The following is a 13,577-nucleotide window of genomic DNA, read 5'->3' as shown; positions in this document are numbered from 1 at the left end:
AGTTTTTTTTAATTATTTTTAAATGTTGCCTTATATAAAAGTCATTATACAAGAAAGAATGTTTCTGAACATTTTTTTTTCATGTAAGCTCCAATTTCTTGTCTTTTGAATGTTTTTTTTGTCAGTCATTAAAGTGCAGTAAAAGTATGACACCATTGTTCACAGCAGAAATCTGGGAGTCAGGGATGATTCCAGGGGTCTTCCTCATCCTGTTCTCTGTTATGTTTGCTAATGACAGGTGTTATGAAGGCAATCCAGAAACACAGTGTGCTTAGCGATCAGAGCGCACACAGTGATCTGACAAATACCCAAAAATACAAGAACGAGCTCTGAGACGTGGAAACTCTGTAGACTGCACACCTGATCCTATCCTAAACACAACTAAAAGCGGCTGTGGATTGCGCCTAACAACTACCTAGGCAACTCGGCACAGCCTAAGAAACTAGCTAGCCTGAAGATAGAAAAATAGGCCTGACTTGCCCCAGAGAAATTCCCCAAAGGAAAAGGCAGCCCCCCACATATAATGACTGTGAGTAAGATGAAAAGACAAAACGTAGGGATGAAATAGATTCAGCAAAGTGGGGCCCGATATTCTAGGACAGAGCGAGGACAGTAAAGCGAACTTTGCAGTCTACAAAAAACCCTAAAGCAAAACCACGCAAAGGGGGCAAAAAAAACCCCACCGTGCCGAACTAACGGCACGGCGGTACACCCTTTGCGTCTCAGAGCTTCCAGCAAAACAAAAGACAAGCTGGACAGAAAAAAAGCAACAAAAAAGCAAAAGGCACTTAGCTATACAGAGCAGCAGGTCACAGGAACAATCAGGAGAAGCTCAGATCCAACACTGAAACATTGACAAGGAGCAAGGATAGCAGCATCAGGCGGAGTTAAGTAATGAAGCAGTTAACGAGCTCACCAGAACACCTGAGGGAGGAAGCTCAGAAGCTGCAGTACCACTTGTGACCACAGGAGTGAATTCAGCCACAGAATTCACAACAGTACCCCCCCCTTGAGGAGGGGTCACCGAACCCTCACCAGAGCCCCCAGGCCGACCAGGATGAGCCGCATGAAAGGCACAAACAAGATCGGAAGCATGAACATCAGAGGCAAAAACCCAGGAATTATCTTCCTGAGCATAACCCTTCCATTTAACCAGATACTGGAGTTTCCGTCTAGAAACACGAGAATCCAAAATCTTCTCCACAATATACTCCAATTCCCCCTCCACCAAAACCGGGGCAGGAGGCTCAACAGATGGAACCATAGGTGCCACGTATCTCCGCAACAACGACCTATGGAATACATTATGTATGGAAAAGGAGTCTGGGAGGGTCAAACGAAAAGACACAGGATTGAGAACCTCAGAAATCCTATACGGACCAATACAACGAGGTTTAAATTTAGGAGAGGAAACCTTCATAGGAATATGACGAGAAGATAACCAAACCAGATCCCCAACACGAAGTCGGGGACCCACACGGCGTCTGCAATTAGCGAAAAGTTGAGCTTTCTCCTGGGACAAGATCAAATTGTCCACTACCTGAGTCCAGATCTGCTGCAACCTATCCACCACAGAATCCACACCAGGACAGTCCGAAGACTCAACCTGTCCTGAAGAGAAACGAGGATGGAACCCAGAATTGCAAAAAAATGGAGAAACCAAGGTAGCCAAGCTGGCCCGATTATTAAGGGCGAACTCAGCCAACGGCAAAAAGGACACCCAATCATCCTGGTCTGCAGAAACAAAACATCTCAGATATGTTTCCAAGGTCTGATTGGTTCGTTCGGTCTGGCCATTAGTCTGAGGATGGAAAGCCGAGGAAAAGGATAGGTCAATGCCCATCCTACCACAAAAGGCTCGCCAAAACCTTGAAACAAACTGGGAACCTCTGTCAGAAACAATATTCTCAGGAATGCCATGCAACCGAACCACATGCTGAAAGAACAAAGGTACCAAATCAGAGGAGGAAGGCAATTTAGCCAAGGGCACCAGATGGACCATTTTAGAAAAGCGATCACAGACCACCCAAATGACTGACATCTTTTGAGAAACGGGAAGGTCAGAAATGAAATCCATCGAAATATGTGTCCAAGGCCTCTTTGGGACCGGCAAGGGCAAAAGCAACCCACTGGCACGAGAACAGCAGGGCTTAGCCCTAGCACAAATCCCACAGGACTGCACAAAAGTACGTACATCCCGTGACAGAGATGGCCACCAGAAGGATCTAGCCACTAACTCTCTGGTACCAAAGATTCCAGGATGACCAGCCAACACCGAACAATGAAGTTCAGAGATAAGTTTATTAGTCCGCTATCAGGGACGAACAGTTTCTCTGCTGGACAACGATCAGGTTTATTCGCCTGAAATTTTTGCAGCACCCGCCGCAAATCAGGGGAGATGGCAGACACAATGACTCCTTCCTTGAGGATACCCGCTGGCTCAGATAAACCCGGAGAGTCGGGCACAAAACTCCTAGACAGAGCATCCGCCTTCACATTTTTAGAGCCCAGAAGGTACGAAATCACAAAGTCGAAGCGGGCAAAAAATAACGACCAACGGGCCTGTCTAGGATTCAAGCGCTTGGCAGACTCGAGATAAGTCAAGTTCTTATGATCAGTCAATACCACCACGCGATGCTTAGCTCCTTCAAGCCAATGACGCCACTCCTCGAATGCCCACTTCATGGCCAGCAACTCTCGATTGCCCACATCATAATTACGCTCAGCGGGCGAAAACTTCCTGGAAAAGAAAGCACATGGTTTCATCACTGAGCAATCAGAACCTCTCTGTGACAAAACCGCCCCTGCTCCAATCTCAGAAGCATCAACCTCGACCTGGAACGGAAGAGAAACATCTGGCTGACACAACACAGGGGCAGAACAAAAACGACGCTTCAACTCCTGAAAAGCTTCCACAGCAGCAGAAGACCAATTAACCAAATCAGCACCCTTCTTTGTCAAATCGGTCAATGGTTTGGCAATGCTAGAAAAATTACAGATGAAGCGACGATAAAAATTAGCAAAGCCCAGGAACTTTTGCAGACTTTTCAGAGATGTCGGCTGAATCCAATCCTGGATGGCTTGGACCTTAACTGGATCCATCTCGATAGTAGAAGGGGTAAAGATGAACCCTAAAAATGAAACTTTCTGCACACCGAAGAGACACTTTGATCCCTTCACAAACAAAGAGTTAGCACGCAGGACCTGAAAAACCATTCTGACCTGCTTCACATGAGACTCCCAATCATCTGAGAAGATCAAAATGTCATCCAAGTAAACAATCAGGAATTTATCCAGATACTCACGGAAGATGTCATGCATAAAAGACTGAAACACAGATGGAGCATTGGCAAGTCCGAACGGCATCACTAGATACTCAAAATGACCCTCGGGCGTATTGAATGCAGTTTTCCATTCATCTCCTTGCCTGATTCTCACCAGATTATACGCACCACGAAGATCTATCTTAGTGAACCAACTAGCCCCCTTAATCCGAGCAAACAAGTCAGATAACAATGGCAAGGGATACTGAAATTTAACAGTGATCTTATTAAGAAGGCGGTAATCAATACACGGTCTCAGTGAACCATCCTTCTTGGCTACAAAGAAGAACCCTGCTCCCAGTGGTGATGACGATGGGCGAATATGTCCCTTCTCCAGGGATTCCTTCACATAACTGCGCATAGCGGCGTGTTCTGGCACGGATAAATTAAATAATCGACCTTTAGTGAATTTACTACCAGGAATCAAATTGATAGCACAATCACAATCCCTATGCGGAGGTAGAGCATCGGACTTGGGCTCTTCAAATACATCCTGATAATCAGACAAGAACTCTGGGACCTCAGAAGGGGTGGATGACGAAATCGACAAAAATGGAACATCACCATGTACCCCCTGACAACCCCAGCTGGATACCGACATGGAATTCCAATCCAATACTGGATTATGGGTTTGTAGCCATGGCAACCCCAACACGACCACATCATGCAGATTATGCAACACCAGAAAGCGAATAACTTCCTGATGTGCAGGAGCCATGCACATGGTCAGCTGGGCCCAGTATTGAGGTTTATTCTTGGCCAAAGGTGTAGCATCAATTCCTCTCAATGGAATAGGACACCGCAAAGGCTCCAAGAAAAACCCACAACGTTTAGCATAATCCAAATCCATCAGATTCAGGGCAGCGCCCGAATCCACAAACGCCATGACAGAAAACGACGACAAAGAGCATATCAAGGTAATGGACAGAAGGAATTTGGACTGTACAGTACCAATGACGGCAGACCTAGCGGACCGCTTAGTGCGCTTAGGACAATCAGAAATAGCATGAGTGGAATCACCACAGTAGAAACACAGACCATTCAGACGTCTGTATTCCTGCCGTTCAACTCTAGTCATAGTCCTATCGCACTGCATAGGCTCAGGTTTAACCTCAGGCAGTACCGCCAAATGGTGCACAGATTTACGCTCGCGCAAGCGTCGACCGATCTGAATGGCCAAAGACAAAGACTCATTCAAACCAGCAGGCATAGGAAATCCCACCATGACATCCTTAAGAGCCTCAGAGAGACCCTTTCTGAACAAAGCTGCCAGCGCAGATTCATTCCACTGAGTGAGTACTGACCATTTCCTAAATTTCTGACAATATACTTCTATATCATCCTGACCCTGGCACAAAGCCAGCAAATTTTTCTCAGCCTGATCCACTGAATTAGGCTCATCGTACAGCAATCCGAGCGCCAGGAAAAACGCATCGACACTACTCAATGCAGGGTCTCCTGGCGCAAGAGAAAATGCCCAGTCTTGAGGGTCGCCGCGCAAAAAAGAAATAATAATCAAAACCTGTTGAATAGGATTACCAGAAGAATGAGGTTTCAAGGCCAGAAATAGCTTACAATTATTTTTGAAACTTAGAAACTTAGTTCTATCTCCAAAAAACAAATCAGGAATAGGAATTCTTGGTTCTAACATAGATTTCTGATCAATAGTATCTTGAATTTTTTGTACATTTATAACGAGATTATCCATTGAAGAGCACAGACCCTGAATATCCATGTCCACACCTGTGTCCAGAATCACCCAAATGTCTAGGGGAAAAAAAAAGTGAACACAGAGCAGAAAAAAAAAAAAATGATGTCAGAACTTTTTCTTTCCCTCTATTGAGAATCATTAGTTTGGCTCCTTGTACTGTTATGTTTGCTAATGACAGGTGTTATGAAGGCAATCCAGAAACACAGTGTGCTTAGCGATCAGAGCGCACACAGTGATCTGACAAATACCCAAAAATACAAGAACGAGCTCTGAGACGTGGAAACTCTGTAGACTGCACACCTGATCCTATCCTAAACACAACTAAAAGCGGCTGTGGATTGCGCCTAACAACTACCTAGGCAACTCGGCACAGCCTAAGAAACTAGCTAGCCTAAAGATAGAAAAATAGGCCTGACTTGCCCCAGAGAAATTCCCCAAAGGAAAAGGCAGCCCCCCACATATAATGACTGTGAGTAAGATGAAAAGACAAAACGTAGGGATGAAATAGATTCAGCAAAGTGGGGCCCGATATTCTAGGACAGAGCGAGGACAGTAAAGCGAACTTTGCAGTCTACAAAAAACCCTAAAGCAAAACCACGCAAAGGGGGCAAAAAAAACCCCACCGTGCCGAACTAACGGCACGGCGGTACACCCTTTGCGTCTCAGAGCTTCCAGCAAAACAAAAGACAAGCTGGACAGAAAAAAAGCAACAAAAAGCAAAAGGCACTTAGCTATACAGAGCAGCAGGTCACAGGAACAATCAGGAGAAGCTCAGATCCAACACTGAAACATTGACAAGGAGCAAGGATAGCAGCATCAGGCGGAGTTAAGTAATGAAGCAGTTAACGAGCTCACCAGAACACCTGAGGGAGGAAGCTCAGAAGCTGCAGTACCACTTGTGACCACAGGAGTGAATTCAGCCACAGAATTCACAACAGTTCTCCTTCCATTATGCACTTTTTCCATCCATTTCAACATTTGACCACCTCCAGAAGTCTTTGTAGGGTCTGTCTGAAAAATTCTCTGATTTCCCATTGACTCCCATTATACTCATTACTCAAAATGAGCATTCGATCAATAGGAATTGCTCGGTTTGAGTAACAAGCATCCAAGCATTTTAGTGCTCGCTTATCACTATTAAAAGGTTCCTTTCTATCTGAAAATTCATAAAAGAGGTCCTGTACATTAAACTGTACAGATTGTACAACACACTTTCTCCCCTGGAAGAGGGCGAAAAGAGAAACGCCTATCACAGTTAATAATGATGATTATACATCTCCTGTCATATGATTATGTAGGAGATCAAAGTTCAGTCTCCTGAATGTATGCCTATATTATATTAGTTATTTAGGAGACTATAAAGGAGTGATAATCACACAGCAGACAAAGATTATATTGTCTCTAGCTGTTGATGTGATGCTGCACCATGGAATTTGTAACAACGCTTTGCGAAATACAATGCAGGGTGAAATCTGCATGTAACAACCCTGCTGGCATCACTGCATGGTCTCCCATCCCCCACCTGCATTACACTCAACTTACTCACTTCTCTGGGCCTTGTTGTGACTTCTCTCTGCTGCCAGCTCCATGCTGTGTGCCTCATGTCTGCTGTTTTCTCTGTGCATGCTCTGTCTGTGTGCATAGGGGGGCGGTGCCGGCAACTCCTGTGGACTGTGTGCACCTTGCTAAAGTGTCCGCGGCCAATCGCCATGAGGCTTCCTGTATTTAAGACATCCCCACCCATTGGTGGGGGCCTGTGCAACTTACACCCTCAGTCAGTTCTTAGCTGCTGAGGTGCCAGGCCCTGTCTCTGTTACTTTTGTGTCTGCCACCCAGGGGGGTATTGTATCCTGGTCTGTGTCCTGTGTAGCCACCCAGGGGGGCGTTGTACCCTGATCTGTGTCCTTGTGTAGCCACCCAGAGGGGTGTTGTGCCCTGGCTTGTGTCCATGTCTCTGTGCCTTGTCCTGTTCCTGACTTTGTCTTAGCCTAGGCCTGTTCCTGTGTCCATTTATATCCCTGCCTTGGTTTCTTTTCCCTGCTGTGTGTTCTCTGTGCCTTGCACTGCTCTCAGCTCTGCACTCTGTGGCTTTGCTCTCAGCTCTGCACTCTGTGCCTTGCTCTGCTCTCAGCTCTGCACTCTGTGGCTTTGCTCTCAGCTCTGCACTCTGTGGCTTGCTCTGCTCTCAGCTCTGCACTCTGTGGCTTTGCTCTCAGCTCTGCACTCTGTGCCTTGCTCTGCTGTCAGCTCTGCACTCTGTGGCTTTGCTCTCAGCTCTGCTCTCTGTAGCTTTGCTCTGCACTCTGACCTTGCTCTGCACTCCGTGGCTTTGCTCTGCGGCTCCACTCAGCTCTCGCTCTGCGGCTCCGCTCCTTGCGGTTCTACCTGGCTCCGCTCACTGTGGTTCTATGTCTCTTGCATTTCTGCACGTGGCTCCACCTCCTGCTCTTGGCTCTGCCTCCTGCGTTTCTGCATTTGGCTCCGCCTCCTGCTCTTGGCTTCGCCTCCTGCGTTTCTGCACGTGGCTCCTGCGCTTGGCTCTGCCTCCTGCGTTTCTGCAGGTGGCTCCGCCTCCTGCTCTTGGCTCTGCCTCCTACATTTCTGCAATTGGCTCCACCTCCTACGTTTCTGCACTTGGCTCCTCCTGGCTCCGCCTCCTGCGTCTCTGTTCTTGGCTCTAGCTCTTGTGCTTTCCCTCTGCATCCGTTCTTGCGGTCTTTCTCTACCTATTCTTAAGTCCTCCTGTCTGAACAGGTTCTTACCTGTTTACATACCTGCCTGCAAACCGGTCCTTACCGATTCTTCCAGTGTACCAGCCTTGTCCGCCTGTCCTGCCAGAGAGCCAGCCGTATCTGCCTGCCTACCAGAGAGCCAGCCGTGCCCACCTTCCTGCCAGTGTCTCTGTTGTACCCGTCTGCCTGCCTGTGTCCCAGCTGTGCCCGCTTGCCTGTCTATGTTCCATTCTCCAGTGGGATCAGCAGCCACAGCCAGACACCACCCTGGAGTAGCACCTGGTAGCTTCCTGCCGCACAAGTCTGACCTCACCGTCAGAGGCTCCAGCGAATACCAAGGAAGCTACTTAGTTACGCCCCTTCCAGGGAAGTCTGGTCTGTGGTCCAGTGGGGCCACACCCCCGCACGCCCGTGCCAACCAGTCTGAGCGTGAGCGTAACTGTTTGACACTGCGAGAAGTGTTGCAGCATTGATTGTGTATAGTAAAAGTGTTTTATTAAGTAAAAATGAGAGATACATTTTTTTCTCATCTATTTTTATTTTCTGTTTGTAGATTTTATGTTTTCATCAGTTCAGAGATATGCCAGAGATTAGTTACTGAATTATGTGGAAAAATATTTAGAATTGAGAGTAGTCAGTGGTTGATACCTTTTAATGGCTATCTGAAAAGATGGTAACAAATTGCAAGCTTCCGTGACTAAACAGGTCTCTTCATCAGGCATAGACTAAAGCAAATTCTGAAGGCTCACATATTTATACACAGCACAGAACTGTCGTTATGGGAGAGTGATAAGTGATAAACAGTTGTGTCCATAAATATTGGAATGTTCCTAGATTAGGAGTGAATGTTTTGTTGTCCTCTGGTTGGGGTCTGGTTTTTTTATGATGACCCCACATGGTCTGAAGTGCAAATTCCTTAATTGATGTATAAAGACATAAATCCATGCAACACATTCATTCCTGCACAAAGGTCGTCATAAGTTTATTCTCCCAGATTCTCCGGTCTCTCTTAGATTTGAAGCTACCTTTCAATACAAGTAATTTCAGGTCCATGGTGCTATGATCAGGCATATAATTGTTTGACCACAGGTAGATCCATTCTTTTTTCTTTTATTGTATGGCGGTGAGAATTTATCCTTGTTCTCAGTTTTTGCCCTGTCTCCCCAACATACAGACCCCCAGTTGGACATTTAGTACAAATACAGTTATATGAAAAAGTTTGGGCACCCCTATTAATCTTAAGCTTAATGTTTTATAAAAAAAAAAAATTTTGCAACAGCTATTTCAGTTTCATATATCTAATAACTGTTGGACACAGTAATATTTCTGCCTTGAAATGAGGTTTATTGTACTAACAGAAAATGTGCAATCTGCATTCAAACAAAATTTGACAGGTGCATAAGTATGGGCACCCTTATCATTTTCTTGTTTTAAATACTCCTACCTATTTTTTACTGACTTACTAAAGCACTTTTTTTGGTTTTCTAACCTCATTGAGCTTTGAACTTCATAGCCAGGTGTATGCAATCATGAGAAAAGCTACTTAAAGTGTCCACTTGCAAGTTGTTCTCCTATTTGAATCTCCTCTGAAGAGTGGCATCATGGGCTCCTCAAAACAACTGTCTAATGATCTGAAAACAAAGATTATTCAGCATAGTTGTTCAGGGGAAGGATACAAATAGCTGTCTCAGAGATTTAACCTGTCAATTTCCACTGTGCGGAACATAGTAAGGAAATGGAAGAACACAGGTACAGTTCTTGTTAAGGCCAGAAGTGGCAGGCCAAGAAAAACATCAGAAAGGCAGAGAAGAAGAATGGTGAGATCAGTCAAGGACAATCCTCAGACCACCTCCAGAGAGCTGCAGCATCAACTTGCTGCAGATGGTGTCACTGTGCATCGGTCAACTATACAACGCACTTTGCACAAGGAGAAGCTGTATGGGAGAGTGATGTGAAAGAAGCCGTTTCTGCAAGCACGCCACAAACCGAGTCGGCTGAGGTATGCAAAAGCACATTTGGAGAAGCCAATTTCTTTTTGGAAGAAGGTCCTGTGGACTGATGAAACCAAGATTGAGTTGTTTGGTCATACAGAAAGGCGTTATGCATGGCGGCCAAAAAACACAGCATTCCAAGAAATACACTTGCTACCCACGGTAAAATTTGGTGGAGGTTCCATCATGCTTTGGGGCTGTGTGGCCAATGCCGGCATCGGGAATCTTGTTAAAGTTGAGGGACACATGGATTCCTCTCAGTATCAGCAGATTCTTGACAATAATGTTCATGAATCAGTGACAAAGTTGAAGTTACGCAGGGGATGGATCTTTCAGCAAGACAATGATCCAAAACACCGCTCCAAATCTACTCAGGAATTCATGCAGAGGAACAATTACACTGTTCTGGAATGGTCATCCCAGTCCCCAGACCTGAATATCATTGAACATCTGTGGGATCATTTGAAGAGGGCTGTCCATGCTCGGCGACCATCAAACTTAACTGAACTGGAATTGTTTTGTAAAGAGGAATGGTCAAAAATACCTTCATCCAGGATCCAGAAACTCATTAAAAGCTACAGGAAGCGACTAGAGACTGTTATTTTTTCAAAAGGAGGATCTACTAAATATTAATGTCACTTTTCTGGTGGGGTGCCCATACTTATGCACCTGTCAAATTTTAAGCATAACCAAAAATCCACCAGTGGACTAGCCACCTCCAAAAACGTTATTATACAACAAACACCATACCTATATGTAGGTGAAAATGAGGCATAGGCACATATATAAAACCAATTTACTTTATTGAAACATGTATATACAATCAAGACAAGGACAAACAATAAAAGATAGACTGATGGTCAGCAGAATAAATACATCAATGTACAATCAGATAGGGCTATACAAAAGGCACTGCATACTACCCATGTATAGGGACAGGTGCATGATGACCCAGGATAGTCTATAAAGGCACTCTATGTCTAAAATCATGCAGTAGGAGCTATTATATATAAAGGGAAAAAGTCATAACGCTCACAGAGGCATATATAGATATACTGCCTAAAATATAAGGCTATCAATCCTCAAAAATAATATTCCCACCAATAGTCCAAAAATAGCTGCAAAGAGGAACGCCTAACAGGCCAAAATAGTATACCAGTGCCCGGTCAGCATGGTGATATTCACTGCAGACCAGACCCCCAAATAAAGATACAAATAACAGCAAGATAGTGACTTACATAATGATGTACTAAATCCTGTGTGACCACCAGGGACCCCGACAGCGCCGTTTCGCCTTGTGGCTTCCTCAATCTTGCTGTTATTTGTATCTTTATTTGGGGGTCTGGTCTGCAGTGAATATCACCATGCTGACCGGGCACTGGTATACTATTTTGGCCTGTTAGGCGTTCCTCTTTGCAGCTATTTTTGGACTATTGGTGGGAATATTATTTTTGAGGATTGATAGCCTTATATTTTAGGCAGTATATCTATATATGCCTCTGTGAGCGTTATGACTTTTTCCCTTTATATATAATAGCTCCTACTGCATGATTTTAGACATAGAGTGCCTTTATAGACTATCCTGGGTCATCATGCACCTGTCCCTATACATGGGTAGTATGCAGTGCCTTTTGTATAGCCCTATCTGATTGTACATTGATGTATTTATTCTGCTGACCATCAGTCTATCTTTTATTGTTTGTCCTTGTCTTGATTGTATATACATGTTTCAATAAAGTAAATTGGTTTTATATATGTGCCTATGCCTCATTTTCACCTACATATAGGTATGGTGTTTGTTGTATAATAACCTGTCAAATTTTGTTTGAATGCAGATTGCACATTTTCTGTTAGTACAATAAACCTCATTTCAAGGCAGAAACATTACTGTGTCCAACAATTATTAGATATATGAAACTGAAATAGCTGTTGCAAAAAAAAAAAACAATTTTTAGAAAACATTAAGCTTAAGATTAATAGGGGTGCCCAAACTTTTTCATATAACTGTAATTAAGTATACCGAATTAGATGTGTTGCAGCTGAAGGTACCTGGGATCTTGAATTATGTGGAAAATTTTTCTACGCATGCTCTGTCATTTGTGCAGAGTTGTGCGTTGTTTTCAGCTGGAACACATAGACTATGTATAACCAGCTTTAGTTTTTATTATAAAATGATGATGATGAAATCAGAATTGTATATTGTTGTTACATATTAATACTCTGAGAGCAAGCAGTGCCTCATAATCCAATTATTTTTTCCACAGTCTGAAAATGTTCGTTGGAGTGAGTCCATTAAAAATTTTGAAGCTCAGGAGAAGACATTATGTGGTGATGTCTTGTTAACTGCTGCATTTATATCATATGTGGGGTCTTTTACGAAACGCTATCGTCAAGAACTTATGGAACAAATGTGGCTTCCTTTTCTCAAGTCTCAAAGGGTAAAATAATATGAATATTTACCATTCCTGGTGTACTTTTTCTCCGTGTGCTCTACAAGGTTCTTTGCGTGCGCTCATGCAGGTGCTGAGCATTTCTGGCTGATGAGCAGTGCGTTTCAGACTAGTTTTTGAATGGATCGTGGCGGTCAAACAGCACAGACCCCTTCTGATCTGCAGCACCTGTAACAAAGTGAATATAGTATGCACATTATATGCAATTAGATGTCTGCCTTTTCATTTTCCCAATTTTTAGCATGGAGTGGGAAGCCTAACTAGTCAAACATAATTCTGATCTGCTTACTGCAGAGTAATGTACAGATAATGTCCCTTAATTTTTTAAATAGATATGTTGCATATTTTTTTTACAGAGAAAGATATTTACTGAACTATAATTTTTTTCATTCAGGTTGCGATTCCAATATCTGAAAGTCTGGATCCAATTGCCATGCTGACTGATGATGCTACGGTAGCAGCCTGGAATAATGAAGGTTTGCCTGGAGACAGAATGTCAACAGAAAATGCCACCACCTTAATAAACTGCGAGCGATGGCCTCTTATGATAGATCCACAGCAACAGGGCATCAAATGGATTAAGAATAAATATGGAGCTGCCTTAAAAGTTATCAATTTAGGACAGAAAGGGTATGTGTGTAACAAGAAATATAATGGTACAGTCTTCTTATTTTTAGAAAAATACATTTATTTTGAAGATGCATTGAAGGTATCTGATCTGATGTTTGTACAAGACATACCTGCGATTTGCACAGATTACTAACTTACATAGTAACATAGTTATTAAGGTTGAAGGAAGACTTTAAGTCCATCTAGTTCAACCCATAGCCTAACCTACCATGCCCTAACATGTTGATCCAGAGGAAGGCAAAAAAAAAAAAACATGTGGCAAAGAGTAAGCTCCACTTTGGGGAAAAAAATTCCTTCCCGACTCCGCATACGGCAATCAGACTAGTTCCCTGGATCAACACCCTAACAAGGAATCTAGTATATATACCCTGTAACATTATACTTTTCAAGAAAGGCATCCAGTCCCCTCTTAAATATAAGTAATGAATCACTCATTACAACATCATACGGCAGAGAGTTCCATAGTCTCACTGCTCTTACAGTAAAGAATCCACATCTGTTATTATGCTTAATCCTTCTTTCCTCCAGACGTAGAGGATGCCCCCTTGTCCCTGTCTCAGGTCTATGATTAAAAACATCATCACAAAGGTCTTTGTACTGTCCCCTCATATATTTATACATTAACATAAGATCACCCCTTAGCCTTCATTTTTCCAAACTAAATAGCCCCAAGTGTAATAACTTATCTTGGTATTGCAGACGCCCCAGTCCTCTAATAACCTTGGTCGCTCTTCTCTGCA

The 13,577-nt window shown here is 43.7% G+C and overlaps 1 protein-coding gene across 1 annotated transcript in view; it reads left to right on the top strand.

Annotated features, from left to right (window-relative positions):
- The window catches only part of DNAH11 (dynein axonemal heavy chain 11), a 380,134-nt gene that overhangs the window by 307,823 nt on the left and 58,734 nt on the right, over positions 1-13,577 (top strand). The window contains exons 64-65 of the mRNA XM_069729806.1: positions 12,022-12,195; positions 12,602-12,837. Of these exons, the coding sequence (XP_069585907.1) occupies positions 12,022-12,195; positions 12,602-12,837 (410 nt within the window). The remainder of the gene's footprint in view (positions 1-12,021; positions 12,196-12,601; positions 12,838-13,577) is intronic.

This window comes from Ranitomeya imitator, chromosome 6, assembly GCF_032444005.1.
Source record: "Ranitomeya imitator isolate aRanImi1 chromosome 6, aRanImi1.pri, whole genome shotgun sequence".
Lineage (NCBI taxonomy): Eukaryota > Metazoa > Chordata > Amphibia > Anura > Dendrobatidae > Ranitomeya > Ranitomeya imitator.
The sequence above is the reverse complement of the archived record's forward strand: the minus strand, read 5'-3'. Positions and strand labels throughout refer to the sequence as shown.